At 39.7% G+C, this 18936-nt stretch overlaps 2 protein-coding genes across 4 annotated transcripts in view; both read left to right on the top strand.

The window, feature by feature from the left end:
* The window catches only part of dnmbp (dynamin binding protein), a 46458-nt gene extending 34330 nt beyond the window's left edge, over positions 1-12128 (top strand). For 2 of the 3 annotated variants that reach the window (XM_054598617.1, XM_054598619.1), the window contains 13 exons: positions 3843-4057; positions 4868-4967; positions 5303-5450; positions 6805-6822; positions 7808-8007; positions 8103-8233; positions 8340-8444; positions 8940-9068; positions 9180-9515; positions 9620-9805; positions 9907-10105; positions 10240-10919; positions 11066-12128. In XM_054598617.1, the coding sequence (XP_054454592.1) occupies positions 3843-4057; positions 4868-4967; positions 5303-5450; positions 6805-6822; positions 7808-8007; positions 8103-8233; positions 8340-8444; positions 8940-9068; positions 9180-9515; positions 9620-9805; positions 9907-10105; positions 10240-10919; positions 11066-11251 (2633 nt within the window). In that variant the 3' untranslated portion in view covers positions 11252-12128. The remainder of the gene's footprint in view (positions 1-3842; positions 4058-4867; positions 4968-5302; positions 5451-6804; positions 6823-7807; positions 8008-8102; positions 8234-8339; positions 8445-8939; positions 9069-9179; positions 9516-9619; positions 9806-9906; positions 10106-10239; positions 10920-11065) is intronic. The other variant, XM_054598618.1, reaches the window with a different exon arrangement.
* Positions 12129-13035: 907 nt separating this feature from the next.
* Positions 13036-17654, top strand: habp2 (hyaluronan binding protein 2). Its single transcript, XM_054598653.1, has 13 exons — positions 13036-13152; positions 13260-13287; positions 13381-13476; positions 13681-13791; positions 14328-14444; positions 14590-14706; positions 14793-14964; positions 15305-15396; positions 15570-15831; positions 15939-16081; positions 16193-16330; positions 16964-17109; positions 17206-17654. The coding sequence occupies exons 1-13, from the start codon at positions 13066-13068 to the stop codon at positions 17362-17364; spliced, it is 1668 nt and encodes a 555-aa protein (XP_054454628.1). The 5' UTR covers positions 13036-13065; the 3' UTR covers positions 17365-17654.
* The last annotated feature ends 1282 nt before the right edge of the window (positions 17655-18936 follow it).

The raw sequence follows: 18936 nt of genomic DNA, 5'->3' as shown, positions 1-18936 counted from the left end.
TTTGGAAACACACTCTGCTCTACTATAAAATATTATTTCCATCTGTTCCACCAAACGGTGTCTTAAAGCTGGGACACACAATCTCTGAGTTTGTGTTCAAATGCGTCTTTGATAGTGTAAGAAAGAGAGATATTTAGAGAAACAGCCTCATCGACAGCGTTAATGGATTTAATAGTCAGTTCTCATCCCCTGAATAACCCATAACCCACTATATGACAAGACAGAACACAGGCAGTGTCTTTGTTTTACTATTCCAAACCCTCTATGATGTGAAACCAGGTCAGCGCTTGAATGCATTAACCCCTGTGCTGCCAGCTTTCTATGCAGCCCCTGTCATCATCCCCATTTGTTCCTTGTCTGGATGTTTGCTTCCCATAAAGTCGATCATACAGATTCCTCCATGTCGCTCATTCATTATGTGTCAGGGTGTGTGTGTCTAAATATACTGTATACATCCAAGGCTTATTGTATTATGTACAGCACATAATGATCCAGCAAATCATACACACTCAGATATAATTAAACAGTTTCATTACCCATGTAGAGTTTAAACATATACTGTTTTTATGTGGACCAAAAATGCAATACATTACTTAGCAGTTGTCTTCTAATCAGACACAGTAGGCACACTATTGGTTGTCCTATTGCAGATATTGTATAAGCAGTCAACAGGTGATTACATTCAGACCGCAGCTTTACAGTAATGAAAGAACAGATTATTAAATCAAATAACATACTATAATCGGCAACTTCCTGGCTCTGAAAAGTGAAGCCAATGAAGATGATTAAAACAAAGTCTGATAGTATAGAAATCTATGTAAAAAATGATTACTTACTTGATTTATTACCTCAGTAAACATTGTAAACTAAACTTTTTGGTCACAATCGCTAGTTTCAAGTCTTCTTAAATACAACATGATGTTCTTTTAGTAAATTATGATCCTATTTAGAGTTAAATAGACCATAAAGCAGGGTTTGCTTAAGGAGGTGGCTACTTTGTTATTGACAGGTCACTAACAAAAAGTTGTCCGGTTTGGGAGCTGCCCGTTTTTTCGTCTTAAAACTTACACCTTCACAATGTTTTTTCACTTTATGAAATTAATTTGCTGGCTCGACACCATAGTGCGGTTTTCAGCAGCAGGTTGTTGTTTGCACAGACTGATTCGTCTCTCAGATTGTTGGCATCCAGTCACAGGTGTGTGATTCATTAGACGCTCATGCTTCATTATAAGTGATTGTTATGCGGGTGTTTCCCGTTACTGCAGACTGAGTGACACGGGCAGATCCAGTTCCAGCTAATCCAGACAGTTTTATGTTACACCTCATTTTAGGGGCACCTGTGATTGCATGATTGGCTAATTCATGTAATGTATATCTTTCAAAATCAGTAGTCAGATAAATATATTTTTGAATAAATTCTCAATCACTAACTAATGAATAGCAGTTACAACAGATATTAAATGAATGAGATGTATTGTACTTTAAGCCTCTTTGTGTGTGTGTGTGTGTGTGTGTGTGTGTGTGTGTGTGTGTGTGTGTGTGTGTGTGTGTGTGTGTGTGTGTGTGTGTGTGTGTGTGTGTGTGTGTGTGTGTGTGTGTGTGTGTTTCAAACAAGCTGCTTGTACCCTCTTTACAATACTTCATTGAACAAAGAAAAGTGGAATTTTATAGAAGTGGGACAAATTCTGGTCATGCTGTTTAGCAGGTTGGTTATGATGGAAATAGCTGTGTATTTAACCATGTGAAGTGGAGCATATAATGTAGTTGTGTGTGTGTATGTGTGTGTGTGTGGAGGATCAAACGTGGGAATGAGCCGATTGATTCCAATTAAATTCTGGGTCTTTTGTTTTCAGCCTCTCTTTGTGTTGTGTTGCTGCTGTATGACTTTTAAAACCTATTAGCGAGCATATTTCCCACAAGTGGGGAAATGCTGGAGTGTTGGAAGTTGGCAGAGCAGCAGTGACGGATGCTGCAGGGAGAAGTGGTGGAAGCGGTCATAAAAGCTCATTTGAGTCGAGCTTTAGCCAAGTCACGTGAAGAAAGAGAGATGAGGTCAGGGTGGGAGGGAGACAAAAGGCAGGTGGCCCGAGGATCAGACACACGGTCTGGTCATAAAATGTAAATCTTTGTTTGCATCAAAATGTTAAAAGCTTTGCAATTAAGTTTTGCAAGGTCTTATGTTTGATCTTAACTCGATATTCCCGTTAGAAGTGGTCACAGTTTGGATAGAACATTTCAAATAACTGCTTCTATGTGATTCAAACAAAACTGTGACATTGCAACAGTGTGTGTGTGTGTGTGTGTGTGTGTGTGTGTGTGTGTGTGTGTGTGTGTGTGTGTGTGTGTGTGTGTGTGTGTGTGTGTGTGTGTGTGTGTGTGTGTGTGTGGCATGCAAGTATTTTCAAGTGCATGGGGTAATGAGGGTAAGCAGAGTTAACTTCATTAGCTCCTGAAGGCATCTGTCAAAGGAGGAAGGGTGACATCACCCTCCTCTGTCCACACAATGCAGCATCTTCTGCTACTAAGATGTTACAGAACTACAGCAGTGTTTTCCCTCCAGATTCATATATGGTTATTTATCACATTGATCCAATCAAAATATATTAATCTAACTTGTAGCACTTGTGTTTCTAACACTTACAAGATAAGGCTGCCAATAATCTATATTTTGTCAACAAATCCATGAAGAGATATTAACATTGTGTTAGTCCATCTCATGATTCTTTATGGCCACCTTAGCCATTTCTTCCTACTGAAGTTGTAAATCTTATAAAATGGTTTATCAATGTATACTATCAGAATTTAAAAAGTGTTAGTTGTATCCTAAAACTGCAGGTTTTAGCCAACGTTACTTAAACAGGAGTACATTTTGTAAAAATAATTCAGCTGCAGATTTGGTGCTCTGGCGAGCAGCGTTGTGGTGTTTGTAGGATTGATTTTGAATAAACCAAAGTGACCGTGTTCATGGTTATAAAGGAACATGCCAACAAGTCCAACAGTGTTATTTGATTTGACGAGTTTTTGGATGACATTGGAGGTTGATGGCACAAAGGAATAAGCTCAGACTTTGGATACACAAACGATTAATTTTTCTTTTTTGGGGGGATTTGTTGACAATAAGAAAAATATAGAATATCACCAGACATCTCCTTTTAACGTAAGAGCTTAATGTCTAACTAAGTGATCAAAGATACAGATCTCAGACGTGAGGATTTTCTTTAGAAACATATCCAACATGTATCATCACTCTCCAGTACTGTTATCTCTCTTCCCTCAGTCCCCCTCTAACTGCCTCTTCTTTAATGTCTGCTCGGTCCCTGAGAGCCTGGACGTCTGTAGTTGCTGTCACAGGCCTTTGTGCCACACACAAAGAGCCTGAGTCCACTCCAGTTTTGGCTCCATTCATAATGAGCAGTGGTGCATGAACCAGGCTCTCCCTCCAGTCCCAGGCAACCCCAGAGATCAGCCCTCTGGGAGTGAGAGCAGAGACATTGATCAAAAGTCAGACAAGAGGAAGAGTTAAGGGAGGGCCGGGTGGGTGGGCGGGCAAGAGTATGTTTGGAAACAATGAATGGAGACATGGGCTGGGAACGTTTTTTTCTGTTTCCTTTTTTTATGCTTTGTCATCTTTAGAATATCCCCTTTTTGTTTTTTGTTACAACAAGCTTTGTGTTTGAGTCAACTTCATGGATACTATGAAGAAATTATTAGATTTGCCATAGATGGATCCTAAATACTGCTTATAAATAATATTACAATGATAAAAGAGAAGATTAAGATTGAAAACCATTTTGCCGTCAGTTTAGATGGAGCTAAATCTGTCTCGTTTCCTGTCTCTCCAGAGATGACGCTCGTGTCATCACAACCCAAACCTCTAGACTCAACCCCCACCTCGGACTCGACCCCGGCCGCCGGCACAGGCACCGAGGATCCCGAGCTGAGGATGCTGGAGAAGAGGTCAAAGGTGATCGAAGAGCTGCTGCAGACTGAGAAGGACTACATCAAAGACCTGCAGATGTGTGTCGAGGAGATCATCGAGCCACTGCAGAAGAAGCAGGTAAAAAGATGTAGACGTAGTCGAGGTGGAGTGTGTTAAGAGCATGGCTGGAAATACAGTCTGAAACACTGTAAAATATGGGTTTGTTTCAATAAGGGCTAAAAAATGACACGGGATGGTCTCAGTTTCACTACAGAACATTTATTTTAACACGTTTATTTTTCATATGTTTGGATTTATGGGGTTATGTTGATATGAGGTGCTTGTGAAATATTATTCAGCTCCAAGAGAAACAGTTTTGAGTTTTATAGAGACAACAAGGGCAAAGCGAAAACATCTGAAAATGTAAGGAAACAGATACGTTTTCACCATATTTTGGATATGATGTTAACATGGAGCATACTCAAGAGAAACCCGGTTATTTGCCTCTCTGTATACATAATACACATTTCTCTGTTTGGTGTCTGACTGCCCTTTGCTGTATTCACTGCACCTTTTTCATCTAATCTTCAGTAATGGAAGATGAAAGCGTAAAAGATTCTTGTCTACATTACCAATGTCAGACTTTCACTTTTACTTCAGCATGTAGATCATCATTTCATTGTCATCTTACTTTTTTGTTGTACATGAGTTGAGGAGTCACCTGTTATCATGGCAGAGTATGATCAGAAACCTGTATAAGATGTTTACATACCACAGAATCATGGTTTCTTTTTGAGTACTCCAGCTAGTATGAACAGGATTCTCAAACCTGGGTTAAGGGCGATTGAAACAAAACAGAAACAGGATGCCACCAAAAGAAAAACAATCATAAGCACAGAAAGAACTTTTGTCATAGTTTTAAAACTTTCTATCTGCATTTCCTTAAAGGTGAAGAATGTGGACTTTGATGGGCTCTTTGGCAACATCGCCTCAGTGATTGACTTGTCACAACGCCTGTTTGAAACACTGCAAGACACAGACTCTATTGGTAAGAAGCCAGTTTTTAAGAGATGCATTTCCTGTGACGTAATTCTTTTTAAGTGGCTACTTCTTCCTGCATGCTGTGCTTTGTACTTTATTCATGTTTTAACCATAAACTGTCACCTGATCAAATTGTATTGGTTGAATAAGACTTTGGGCATTTTTTTAATTGTTTGAGGAAGTTGAAAAAAAAAGTATTACAAACTATAAACTTATTCACCTTTTTTGTATGCTTGGGTGTAATTTCTTATACAAGTAAAACATATGCTCATTCTTCGTCCGCTCCTGTTTCCCTTTTTAAATTAACACATGACCTTACGTTTCTTTACCTTCTGCTCTTAGGAAAAATATTTCTGGACTTCAAAGCTGAGCTGGAAGAGGTTTACAAGATCTACTGCCAGAACCATGATGATGCCATCTCTCTGCTCGAGAGTTATGAGAAGGACGAAAACATCCAGCGTCACGTGTTGGAGTGTCTGGAGAGACTGAGGTGAGTCACTGAAAGCAGGAAAATATGCCTCAAAAAGGGGCCACTCACTAGTTTTAGATTTCAGCTTGGACCTGTGTGTTTCAATTTAAAAAAAACTTTTGCAACTTTTGCACCAAAGATTTGCATGTTTGTGTGTGTAAAAGCATGGGAACATGAAAGCAAGAGTGGCCACTAATACAAATATACAGTTGAAGTAAAACATTAACCATAAAAGGCTGTTCATTGTTTATTGTTTAAAGAGTTCAGTGAGTAAAAAAAGTAATGGCAGCTGTATTGTTACTTAATATAATCCTATACTTGATATGTTTTATATGAAACCCTTTTCACAACGTAACTTTAAATATGTTTTTACCGTAAAATAATAACTTTGTACTGGAGTCTGTGGACATTTAAGGCATTCAGATTTCCTGTTTTTACGGTATATGTTTTGAAAGTCACGTTGTTATGGAGTTCAAGGCTACAGTAAGGTTTCCTGTTAGCCGATAGTGGCATGGAATTAATTTATGATGCGGTTTCTTTAGCAGACTTTGAACTATGATTCATGGGCAAGTTACGATAGAGAAGGGTACTTCCAGTAAATCTTTAAACAGAAAATAACTTTTCAATCTGAAACATTTTTCTGTAAAGATACCTTTACTCCACTCCTGCTGTCTGCATGCAACATGAATCCTATTAGTTGAAGGAGTCTGACTGCTCCTCAGTAAAGTCCCCTGAAAATGTGCCCTACCTGGTTTCACCTGTCTGGTTTCACCATCAGTGACTCAAACATTCAGGTTTACACTGTTGTAAATTCAAGTCATTAATCAGTGTTTGAAGATAAACACAGGTTATGTTAGAGCGGAAGCTGTAGAAAAAAAGTGTGCTGGTTCCAAAAAAAGATTCTTATTAGACAACAAGAACAGGACAATGTACAGCTGTGTTGTCAATCTTTTGTTTGCATGAAGTTGTATTTCATTTCTTTTGAAATACAGTTTCTTGTATTTTTCTTGTAAGTTTACCATAATGTTGCTCGCTTTTTTAAAGTGTGTGTATGTTGCAGCCTATTGAGCTCTTAAAAGGTGTATTTGTTCTGCCACCCACTAGAAACTGCCAGGTTTTACTGCCACACTGGGCTTCTGTCCAGCTGTAAGAGAACATTGACAAAACAAAAACCATGACAACCATGGGTGCAGCTGGCTTGACTATTTTATTGACCTTGCAAAGTTCAAGTCAGTTTTGTGGATTTAGTTTCTGCATTATCAACTACTTATTCATACTGGAGAATTTAACACCTTCATGAAATTATCATCATTTCATAGGTTCATAAATCCTGTTTTTGTATCTTTCTATCTCTCTCCAATCTTCCCTTCAACAGGGCCATATATCGCGAGTGGTAAGTCTCCACAACGAGTGTCTTCATGATTTCCTGCATGAGAATTCGCATGCCGTTTGCTCACTAACCCCTCTGGAAATTACCTCTGTGTGTGTGTGTGTGTGTGTGTGTGTGTGTGTGTGTGTGTGTGTGTGTGGGAAACTCTAAAAAACATCTATGCTGCCATTTCAATTCTTCTTGACTGAGATGAACTCATATTTTATTGTTTGTGTTTGCACGTGCATGTTAATTCTTCATACTCTTTTTGTGAAGAGAAATATGCATCCTCTTCTGTGGATATGCAAAGTAATTTATGATTCTTGGAAACATCTAATGCCATCTTCTGGATTAAAACAGCAACAGCAATTTACATTAACTGATCTTTTCTCTCTTTTCTATGAGAATGTTTTAACAATAAGATCTAAACGTTCTCTTTATGGATTATAGAGAAAGTTTAGTCACCAAAAATCCAGCTCTTACACCATAAAGAAAAAGAAAAATGTGTGTTTTGACATGTTTTATTGTTTAGAAGTGGAAATGGGCTCATCTTAAATTGGTTAATAAGATGCCAGAAATCCAACACCAATTTGTTATCCTTATTATGTCAGTAGCAAGAAATTACCTTTTGCAGATTTCTACTTTAGAAGAAAGTGATCACGTCATGCAATTGAATTGGTTGCTAAATTTGTAATTTGTCCTCTAGATCGCATTAAAGCTAAGCAAATCAATATTTTTTTCCATATGGTGCCTTCCCTGTTCTTTTATGTCTCCCAAAAACTGTATTGATCATCATCAGAATATATGAATATGTGATGATGGTTACATATCATTGGATCATGCAATCCACATGATATAGAGAAATGTGTTACATTAACATGGGAACATAAATCAATAGACTGTGATAGTGGCTGGGATGCCGACTGTACGAGAGGGTCTCTCACTCTTCACATATTCAAATTTTCCCCCTCCAACCAAACACTATCTGCTGTCTCTGTCACTTCTCCAGGGGGAAAACAAATTACATCAACCTCGGCTCTTTCTTAATCAAGCCGGTGCAGCGGGTGATGCGTTACCCGCTGCTGCTGATGGAGCTGCTGGGGGCCACACCGGAGAGCCACCACGACCGGCCCCTGCTGACTGAAGCTCTGCTGGCCATCAAAGAGATCAACGTAAACATCAACGAGTACAAGCGCAGGAAGGACCTTGGTAAAAATCCCTTAAAGCCTGCTCTTTTTTTTCTGTATTTGGCAAAGTATTTATCCAGCACAGAGTCTGAACTGTCTTCCCTCTGCTGCCCCCAGTGGTGAAGTACAGGAAAGTCGACGAGGACACGTTCATCGACAAGATCTCCAAGCTGAGCATGCACTCCATTATCAAAAAGTCCAACCGTGTCAGCAGCCACCTCAAACACCTCACAGGAATTTCACCACAGGTACACGACTGTTCATTTTTCTAACCCTAGTGGTGATGTGAAGGTTGTGCATGAAAACGTGCTGGTTCTGATCTCTGTCTGTCTTTGTCTTCTGTCGTTTTCACAGATTAAAGATGAAGCGTTTGATGAGGCTGAGAAGAGGTTCAGGCTGCAGGAGAGACTAATCAAGTCTTTTATCAGGGACATTTCTCTCTACCTGCAACATATAAGGGTAGGAGCAATTTACCACTATCACATGAACAACTCAACTGAGTGTCTTTGTTATTTAGACCATATCAGAAGTAAATAAACTTAGAAATACATACTATGCCTGATTCATGGCATTTTAATTCATGCAAAATCTACATCTAATTAAGTTCTTGATTTAATTCCATCATAATGATCATGTTAAAGGACACCTGTGCAGAACTGTATTTGTCATGGGCCATATGTCCAGTGTCTGTAAAAATACACATTTTTATAATTCTTAATTTATACTGATATGTCTCAGTATTATATAAGGATTATGAGACTTGTGTTCATGAGAATAGCACTGTAAAGAATAGAAAAAAATGCATGACAGAAAGATTTAAAATGTTAAAAAACATTGCATTTAACATTATCAGTACATTCAACATATATTTCACAAAGTGTATATATTATATTTTGTCTTGGACTACTTGTATTTTTTTAACAACATGGATTTTAATAAAATGCATCTATCTAGGAATCAGCGTCTGTAAAGGTCTTGGCAGCCATCAGCTTCTGTGACATCTACACCGAGCGAAGTGTCCTCGACCCCGAGCGCTTCCAGAGAGCTCACCGCTGCATCAGCGACAAACAGTTCACACAATTTGTAAGTCTTCTTCCTCTGTTTAGTCTCAATTAGTTGCTGTTAAAGTGCATTGTGAATAACCTCTGATCACATCACATTATCTGTCAACCCTCCTCCCCATTCCCTGAGCAGAAGGAGCGCACAGAGGCCTTAGTCATCAACCCGCTCACCCAGCTCCTCCTCATGTTCGCCGGGCCGCACAAACTCATCCAGAAGCGCTTCGACAAGCTGCTGGACTACGACAACTGCAAGGAGCGCGCTGACCGCCTCAAGGACCGCCGCGTACAGGACGAGCTGCAGGCGGCGCGCAACAACTATGAGGCGCTCAACGCCCAACTTCTGGACGAGCTCCCCAAGTTCCACGGTGCAGCAGAGGATCTGTTTACTGGCTGTGTGAGGGCTTTCGCTCAATCCCAGAAGGACTTCATGAAAACGACATTGGGAGAGCTGAGGCCCCTCCTACAGGCTGTGAGTAACTTTGTTTATGAGGATTTTAGAGGAAGTGGGACATTTTCTCATGAATATATGGAACTGATTAGAAAACTTTTTTTTAATAACTCCTTTGTCTCCAGTTTTCAACAAAAGCTGGCACAGAGGGCAACCTGATTTCCAAGTTTCAGGAGGAGTACGGTCGAGTTCTCCAACTTCTGCAGAGCTTTAGCTTCTGCCCGGAGAACCTTCCTCCAGCCACCTCCACAAAAAAGACCTTTGAGAAGAAGACTCTTGAGAAGCAGACCTCTAAAAAGCTGCATGCACCTGTGAGTGGAGCTCTCATTCCATTGGTGCCATACCGTATTTTAATGAATAATGCACATGGTGATCATGATCTAACCTCAAGTCTTGTTCTTGTCGCTTTCAGCCCAACCACATCATGCAGACAGATGAGCACCGTGCAGGACTTCTGTTGCGCTATGGTCCTGAGAAACTTTTCCAGGCAGAGAGAAACTTCAATGCAGCGCAGGATCTGGACGTGTCTATACTAGAGGGAGACCTTGTGGGTGTAATCAAGCAGCAGGACCCCATGGGTAGCAACAACCGCTGGCTAATTGATAATGGAGGTAGGCCATTTGTACTGCAAGCCCTTATTTGAAAACAATTTTAAGCCATACAAACACATATTTTGATGTGCGACACATCAATAAAATCTATTTCCATATCTTCTCTTCCCTCTTTTCTTCTCTCTGTTTTGCAGTCGGCAAGGGATTTGTGTACAGCTCCTTCCTCAAACCCTACAACCCACGCAGGAGCCAATCAGACGTCTCCATCGAGAGCCAATCGTCTAATGAGTCAGGATACGGCGGCTCCTCGCCTGTTTTCTCCCGCCAAAACAGCAACAGCACACTGACCTTTAACCAGGACACGGCCACCGTCAGCTTTTCAACATCGCAGCCCCAAACTCAATCATCGCCACACCCTTCGCTGGACTCTGCCTCATCTCGCAGGAGTCACCACAGGGATGCGACCAACCTCGACCCTGCCAGTCAGAGCAACTCCATAAACTCCTCCCCCAGAAATCCTTCAAACCGCAAGGAATACTCAGACCAAACGCACCACACATCCTCCGCTCACAGAGACACCGAGCCTCCCAACCGGCATTCAGCCAATCACAGAGACACGTACGATGCGAGTTGTGCAAGTTTGAGCGGCCGCAAGGAGATGCCAGACCTCTCGGAGACAGACTCTTATTCTTCTCTCAGAAACAATCGCTCACAGCGCTATGGACACACAGACAAAACACACAGTTCATACCAGTGGAGAAATGGAGATAATAATGGCCAGAAGAAAAAAGTTGAGTACATCGAGCCGGAGCCAGAACCAGAACCAGAACCAGAACCAGAACCAGAAGATGAGAGTGAATTAGATAGTCATCAGGTGAGGTTTTGTGTGACTGCTATGATTTATTCAAACCTTTATCATACCAAAACATGGGCAGACAATTTAATAAACGTGATGTGCGAAAATGTAAAAAGATGAAACAGAAACTAACGATGACATTGTTTTTATTCATTTGTTCTTAGATTTACTACGCTCTCTACTCCTTTGATGCCCGTTGTGCCAATGAACTGAGCATCTCGGCCAATCAGCAGCTGCGGATACTGGAGTTCAAGGACATGAACGGCAACAGTGAATGGTGGCTCGGGGAGGCAGGAGGCCGGCGAGGCTACGTTCCTTCCAACTACATCCGCAAATCAGAATACACATGAACAAGGTTTAATCATGAGACTTTACTTGGACTTGAAGAGGTCTCACTCTGCGAGCAGACAGAGCAAAGAGACAAACAAGCGTCTGTGACTTATGTTTGATCTGTTGTCATGGCGTTTGATAGTAAGAAGGACTGACTATTGCTGCTGACTCTGCTCCTGATAGTTAGCATTATATGCCTATATTTATAGACCTTTTATATTATTTTTTCTTACTGGAAATTGCACCCTACTCCCTCTTGTTTACAGGGAAAAACCTGTGAATTGCACCAGATTGTTTGCCATATTTTCTGTTGCTAAAGAGAGTGAATTGTATGTTGAAGAGAACATTCTTAAAGGTTAGCGCATTGGGAGATTGCAATAGAAATGTGCACGTTTTGGGTTCAGACTGGTTCTTCTAAACAAACACCAAGTGGTATGTAGACAGATTGAGCTTAACAGTGTGTTAAGGACTTTTTTCTGCATGTGGTTCATTACACAACTAGAATGATGAATATATACCATACAGTTCAACAATCAAGGTTTAAGGCACTTACGATGATTATCCAGTGGTTGCAAGTTTTGAAGTGTCTGGGCAGCCATCAAGAAGAATTTGGAGTGTTGTATGAAATGAATAAGGACTATATGAATTAAATGTAAGGCTAAAGTTGAATGGCATTTGATAAATGGTTTACTAGCACTCCACTTTTTAACTGAGTTGACACTGTGCAAACAGGTGATGACCCAGGTTACCTGTAAGAGGAGGGCAACAAACAGGGAGAGAGATTGTGGTCTGATCTGAACTCTTGACTTCTCCACATTATCCCTATGTACATGACATATATTGTTGTTTATTGAGAATATGCTATTGCACCCACTGTAAAGTGATCACTGAATAAAAACCATCTCAACTGAAAAAAATCACAAAGTCTGACTGAATGTTTTTGTTTGTTTTTCCACTGTTGAGAAAGATCAGTGTCAGTCCCGCGTCCAGTTTTAGGTTCATTAATGACAGATAACAGAATGATGTAAGCTGCCATCAGGTGACAAAGATAGACTTTTAAAATCAATCTACACATTCAGCTGTTTTACCATGTAATTATAATGCACATTTTACAGAGAAAACATGTAAATGTGATACATTGCATATCTGTGCAAGCTCATGTTAATGCATTGTTGTGTTAACATTAAACAAAGAGTGGTTGCTTGGAAGTTAGCAAAAATACATTTAAACTATCTAAAAACTCTAACATTCTCTTTAAGAAGGTAAGCTATTAACTACTATAATTAAAACACCAGTATGGTCTTTTAATTAAAGTAGCATTACTTACACATTTTAATAGTGATGCAGTATGATACAGCATTATTGGCATTTGTAAAAGATGATACAGTGCAATACTGAGTTATGGTATTTTACATATTGTAAAACATTAAGCAGTTCAGAAAAATTGTAAATTGTAGACCAGATATTGTGCTAAAATGTCAACTGCTCGCTGTAGCAAAGCAATTCACTTCCTACATATTGAAAAAACACTCAAAAACAAAATCATACCTGATGATTATGAATTATTTACAGAGAATATGAAGGAGAACTTTGTTGCAGTCTAGCATCAGCCTCTTGTCACTTTGTATTCTTGTTCTTCACTGCTTTTATTTGTGATGTTATCAGCAAAATAAAAGGTCTACGGGCAAATAACGAGTATTGGAACTTATACAACTCTTGTTAAATCAATGTAGCCTACTAATGATTAATTGGTGGGTGGAGTTTCCGTGTTTGTGAGGGATTATTTAGGACCGTCAGTGCCAAAAGCATACCATAGACGTTCACTGGTCCCATCATGGACAGGGTCTACATCAACAGTGTCTGCTTCATAGCATTCCTTTTACAACTGTGCGCACTCAATGCGCTCGGACAGGACTTTTCCGTAAGTATGAATATAGCATAGGATGAATTCAGTATGTCTGAAACATGGAATCTCAGTTTTAATTAATATTTTGGAATAGATGCAAAACTAAAAATGTTTTTTTACAGGTTTTCACAGAAACAGATGACTCTGGTGGTAAAAGCACATTCAATTTTACTTCGCAGTAAACCAAAACTTGACTCAGTCTTTCATGATTGGAATGCCTAAATGCCTCTGTCTTCCTCACAGATTTTGAGTATTATTACGATTACACCACCGACGACCCTGCAGAAGATATTGATTTGACTCTAGATGACTGGTTATATGAACTCATGGATCTCACAGGTAAATTACATCTGGTTTGATTGCCTGTATATGCTGAACGCATGCAGTAGTTTTACTTAGATGATTCTGTTTTACAATGTATTGATCGAGACATCCACATATACAGACATAATCAATTGCACTCTGCTCTCTGTGGTAACTGGTGAGGCAACAGCTGAGGTATTTACATGAGCAAGCATTTGATGTGTTTCTGTCTTCATTTAGATGAGTGTGATCCAAACCCATGTTTGAACGGAGGCAGCTGTGACCACACTGCCGATGGGAGCTTCAGATGTTTGTGCCCTGACCGGTACACAGGAAAGAAGTGTCAGACAGGTATGACTGAGATATATGAGAGGTTTATGAGAGCCTTAATAAAAATATTCTATGTTTACCACTTAAAGGCTTACCTAATGAATTCTGAGATTTAAAGTAAAACATCATCATGCCTGGAGCATAATGATGTCACAATTTTTTTTTCTCCATGCATTTTATTCCAACTTTCAAATTAAAGTTACTTTGTCAAAGATTGAAAAAATATATGATTTTGATGCCCCCTAGTGGCAGTAACAACAAGCGTGCCAATGTTGTAGCCAAAAGGCTTATTTTCAACTGCTGGCCAGATGTTAAATCAGTGTTAAAACAATACAACACACAGCATCTTAAATAAAAAAAAGTAGAAAGAAAAACATGAAGCAGCTTAATAGGACAAAAAGCTTAGAGGAGTAAGGCAAGCATCATATAAAGTAAGAAATGCACAATGCAGACTCTAACCCAAATGAGAGCAGACAAAGAAATCATGCAGTGATGGCAGGTCTGCATGTACTCATGAATATAAACAAAATAAAATAAATGCACCGTGTGTTTTTCAGTGAAAGATGTTTGCAAGAACGTGAAATGTGGCCATGGAAGCTGTGTTGTCACATCTGCTGCACCATTTCACGAGTGCAAGTGCAAGCCTCCATACAGACCACCCAACTGCAACAAAGGTCTGTTTTTACAGAATTTCATTATGGAATATAGAACATCATGTTATTGATTTTGTTTTCTCATTATATTACATTCATAAAGTCCTATTACATTGATACCTTTGCACTGGACATCATAATCGGATGTTCTTGTCTGTGTTCACAGCTTCTCCCTGCAGGCCAAGTCCCTGTCAGAATGGAGGCTCTTGCATGAAGGGTCCCAAACGCTCTCCCTTCCAATGTCTTTGTCCAGATGGATATAGTGGAAAGTTCTGCGAAGTTGGTGAATACAATTCTCTCTTTGTCCTAAATAGAAAAAACACAAAACCCATGCATCACCTAGATAAAAAAAAAAATTATGATTTAAAGGACCTAACGACTGTTACCAAGAGGACGGAGAGTTTTACCGCGGCATGGTGAGTGAAACAGTTGAAGGGGAAGAGTGTCTGGACTGGAATTCCTATTTCATTCGGCAGAAAGGGGGAGATCCCTACAAAGAGTATGCAGGCTTCGATGGAATTGGACCACACAATTTCTGCAGGTGAGGAGTTGTCTTGTGTAAATATTGCAAATGTACTTACTTGTTGACCTCACCATGTTTGTCTGTATATGTGGATACAGTGCATGTGAGGCACCTACTGTTTATGTGCTTAAAACTTTGTGCTTAGTGATGAGCTTTTAAAGAGTCAGTAACTGGTTTATTAAGTTTATCAAAGTCTTTATAAATTATTTACAGTGAGAGTGAGAGTGAGAAATAGGCTGTTTAAATGCATAACTGATCAAAACTTTTGGGTTACAAGGTTGTAACTTTATCTATTTTTTATTATAAATGTAGTGCTCTTGAGCTTTTCAATACTTATTTTAAAATCTCTGTATTCAAGGAACCCTGATGGGGATGAACAGCCCTGGTGCTTCATTAACAATAAACGCCAACTGAAGTGGAACTATTGTAAAGTTAGAAAATGTTCTGGAGGTAAAAAACACACACACACACACACACACACACACACACACACACACACACACACACACACACACACACACACACACACACACACACACACACACACACACACACACACACACACACACGCACTGAAAGATCCTGGCCTCCACATATCTAATTAACATTTTCATCCGTTCCAGCACCAGCCACCCCACCGACCATCCATGAAACGGATCTGACACCAGCCAAGCCGGATGTCACTGCTGCCCAGTTCTCCCAGTGCGGGAGGCCTCAGCCCGGCCGCTCGTCCAAGATCATCGGAGGGAAGAAGTCTCTTCCTGGGGCTCATCCTTGGCAGGTTTCCCTACAGACCAGATCCAAAGGCTCCTCAGAGCCCTTCGGCCACATCTGTGGAGGCATCCTCCTCGAGTCCTGCTGGGTACTGACTGCTGCACACTGCATGTAAGCTCCAGTATTGATGTGATGTATCGAAGCAGTTTCAAATGTGAATTTATTCAGTACATGGACACACACCTGACCTTTAATTAACTCTTTTTTGGTTTGTCCAGTAAAAGCAAAGTGGAAATGCAGGTGGTGCTGGGAGGAGTGGACATAGAGAAGGATGAAGTATATGATCAGGTCATTCCTGTGGAGAAGGCCATCGTGCATGAGAATTACAGGGAGAGCCCCTTCGCCCTTTATAATGATGTTGGTAAGGTGCAAAGATAAATGTAAATAATGATTGTGTCCCCTTAAAAATGGAAATGAAACAGACTGGTATACTGGTAATGCAGCATTATTGCTTTGTGCTTCTCCTGTGCAGCCATGCTAAAGCTGAGAGTCATGGACAGACTGCACTGTGCCAAAGAGACCCGCTTTGTAAAGACAGCCTGCCTGCCAAACCAGGCCTTCAACAACGGGACGGAGTGTGTGATCTCAGGATGGGGTGTAACCGAGACACGTAAGTATCATTTAAATCGGCTACGTATATATTACAGACTGCATAACACACTGTCATAGCAAACTGTCATTGCAAGTTTGTCGTTGGTATTAAGTCTAAAGGAAATAAAGTATATTTGATTTGAACACAAAAAAAAAAACAGCCCAGCTATGAGATTAAACCAATAAAATGGAAAATGTTTTGAACTTTGGCAGCTCATGGGTATTCATCCAATTCACCTAGGACTATATTACATTACATTACATTACATTATACTATATCACGCATTTACATCGGAAAACAGGGTAACTTATTTCTGCTTATTAATTAAACATTTTCAAGTGCTGTATTAGTAATACTTTATTTATGGACTTCTCTTTTACAAACTGACAACAAAGAAGAAACACTGTATTATTGAATAGATTGAAAACAAATTGCTGAAAAAAAAGTAACATTTTCATATAAATTGTTGCAAACATTAACAGAAATTTGTGGAAAATGTTTATGGAAATAAAATTGCAGCAGAGTACGCCCACAATATTGACATGAATGAAGTTTCTTTCTCGAACAATATCCCTTAAGACTTGCACAAACGTGTCATTGAATGCATTTGAACACGCAGTCTGTTTGATGCAACTCTCCGTCTTGTCTCAGAGACGTACGGTACCAACCAGCTGCTGGATGCTCGTGTCCTCCTGATCTCCCAGGAGAAATGTAAAGCTCCCCATGTTTACGGAGACTCTCTGGACGACAGCATGTTCTGTGCAGGCAACATGAAAGGAGGCGTTGACTCCTGCCAGGTCTGTGAGATCTGATTTCTTATTCATCTATATATTCTTGTAACTGTATTCGTGAGAATAAAGAACATTCATAATGCCTCCTCTCTGTCCCTGCAGGGTGACTCTGGTGGCCCTCTGGTGTGTGAGCGTAATGGGACCCACTATGTTGTTGGTGTTGTGAGCTGGGGCGACGGCTGCGGCAAGAAGTACAAGCCTGGTGTCTACGCCAACGTCGGCAGATTTGTTGATTGGATCGCTACTCATTTACTCTCTTAAGGATACATTGGCCCATAATGTATGTGAGAATTTCAGACATGCTGCCACTGACTCTGTAATGTTATCTTGTATCAACAACACACTTTCCTTTTGTAGAAATGAGATCTCTCACTCCATGCCCAAAGTGTCAAATTTGTGACACGTTACTTCATATGTTTTCATGTTTTACCTCATGTATATCTCACTGTGGTGACAGGCCTGAGAACCAGTTCCCACCCACAAAATACAGAAATGCTTAATTGGAGAAACAATCTAACAAGTACCTTTACAATTAAAAATCTTTAATAATGAGAAAATGCCTCTTGAAGTTTATTAAATGTATTTTCAAAAACAAACAAATGCCTCTTTGATAATGAGGAATGTGTATAAAGGGGGTTTCACCAAGAAAGAAAATAAAACATGCACAAACGCTTGCACAAGCTAGGTTTCAGAAAGCTCAAAAACACCCTCAATCAGCAAATAAAAGACAGTAAAGTTATCTCAAAAGGGTTACATATTAGAGTTTCTGGCTCAATCTACTAAAATGAGATATGCAGTATGTCAAAGAAGGATCAGAATGCCGTCGGCATTCAATGCCCCACCTGTCTTAAGCCCTTGAGAAAAGGCGTTGTCACACTGTGATTGGCCAAGAGGGGAAAACGCACCAAGCTGCTCTCAATTCTTAATAAGGGGACAGGCCTTCACAACAGGTGAACTGGATAATCCTCCAATCAATTTAGGAATTGTGACGTTCAACTTAAATGAATTGTGAAAAGGAAAATTACGGCACGAATTAAAGAATGATGGATTGCTTAAGTAGTGTAGGTATAGAACTGTAAGTTTGCTTGCAGCAACTGTTAATAAAGATAATAATAAGGAATGAAACCTCTTACTGCCAGCCCAAACACTGCTTAAGTAAGCCATGGTAGAAGGAGACATTTATCCTCTAACTGACATATGTATTAGTATTCTTGCAGAGGTTGTTTAAACCACTCTTGAATTTTTTTTAAGTACCTCTTTCAGAAAGGCAATACCATATAATGTGATGTGCCTAATTTACACTGCCAACATTTATTAGAATCATATGTGTGATAATATGTGGATCAAAAGCAAGAACAGCAGAACTACATAAGGTCAGTAACTACTGTGCTGTTTGCCCAGGAATATTTAATTAACTTAATTCATGTCAATATTGTGGGCGTACTCTGCTGCAATTCTGTTTCCATAAACATTTTCCACAAATTTATGCTAATGTTTGCAACAATTTATATGAAAAAATTACTTTTTTTTCAGCAATTTGTTTTCAATCTATTCAATAATACAGTGTTTCTTCTTTGTTGTCAGTTTGTAAAAGAGAAGTCTATAAATAAAGTATTACTAATACAGCACTTGAACATGTTAAATTAATAAGCAGAAATAAGTTACCCTGTTTTCCGATGTAAATGCGTGATATAGTCCTAGGTGAATTGGATGAATATTTGGGAGAGAAAAACAGACTAAAGCTCAGTTTGCCTTGAAAAGTTTATTTGATCAGCGATAAAACCAAGTTTTTACTCCCAGCCCAGCTTTGAGTTAAAAAGGGGCATCAATACA

Source organism: Anoplopoma fimbria, chromosome 5, assembly GCF_027596085.1.
Source record: "Anoplopoma fimbria isolate UVic2021 breed Golden Eagle Sablefish chromosome 5, Afim_UVic_2022, whole genome shotgun sequence".
Classification (NCBI taxonomy): domain Eukaryota; kingdom Metazoa; phylum Chordata; class Actinopteri; order Perciformes; family Anoplopomatidae; genus Anoplopoma; species Anoplopoma fimbria.
This window is presented reverse-complemented; position numbering and strand designations above follow the sequence as displayed.

Coding starts and splice junctions, on each gene's coding strand:
- habp2 (XM_054598653.1), top strand. CDS start 13,066: ATGGACAGGGTCTACATCAACAGTGTCTGCTTCATAGCATTCCTTTTA. Junction 16,331..16,963: donor ATGGGGTGTAACCGAGACAC/GTAAGTATCATT, acceptor GTCTTGTCTCAG/AGACGTACGGTACCAACCAG. Junction 17,110..17,205: donor GAGGCGTTGACTCCTGCCAG/GTCTGTGAGATC, acceptor CTGTCCCTGCAG/GGTGACTCTGGTGGCCCTCT.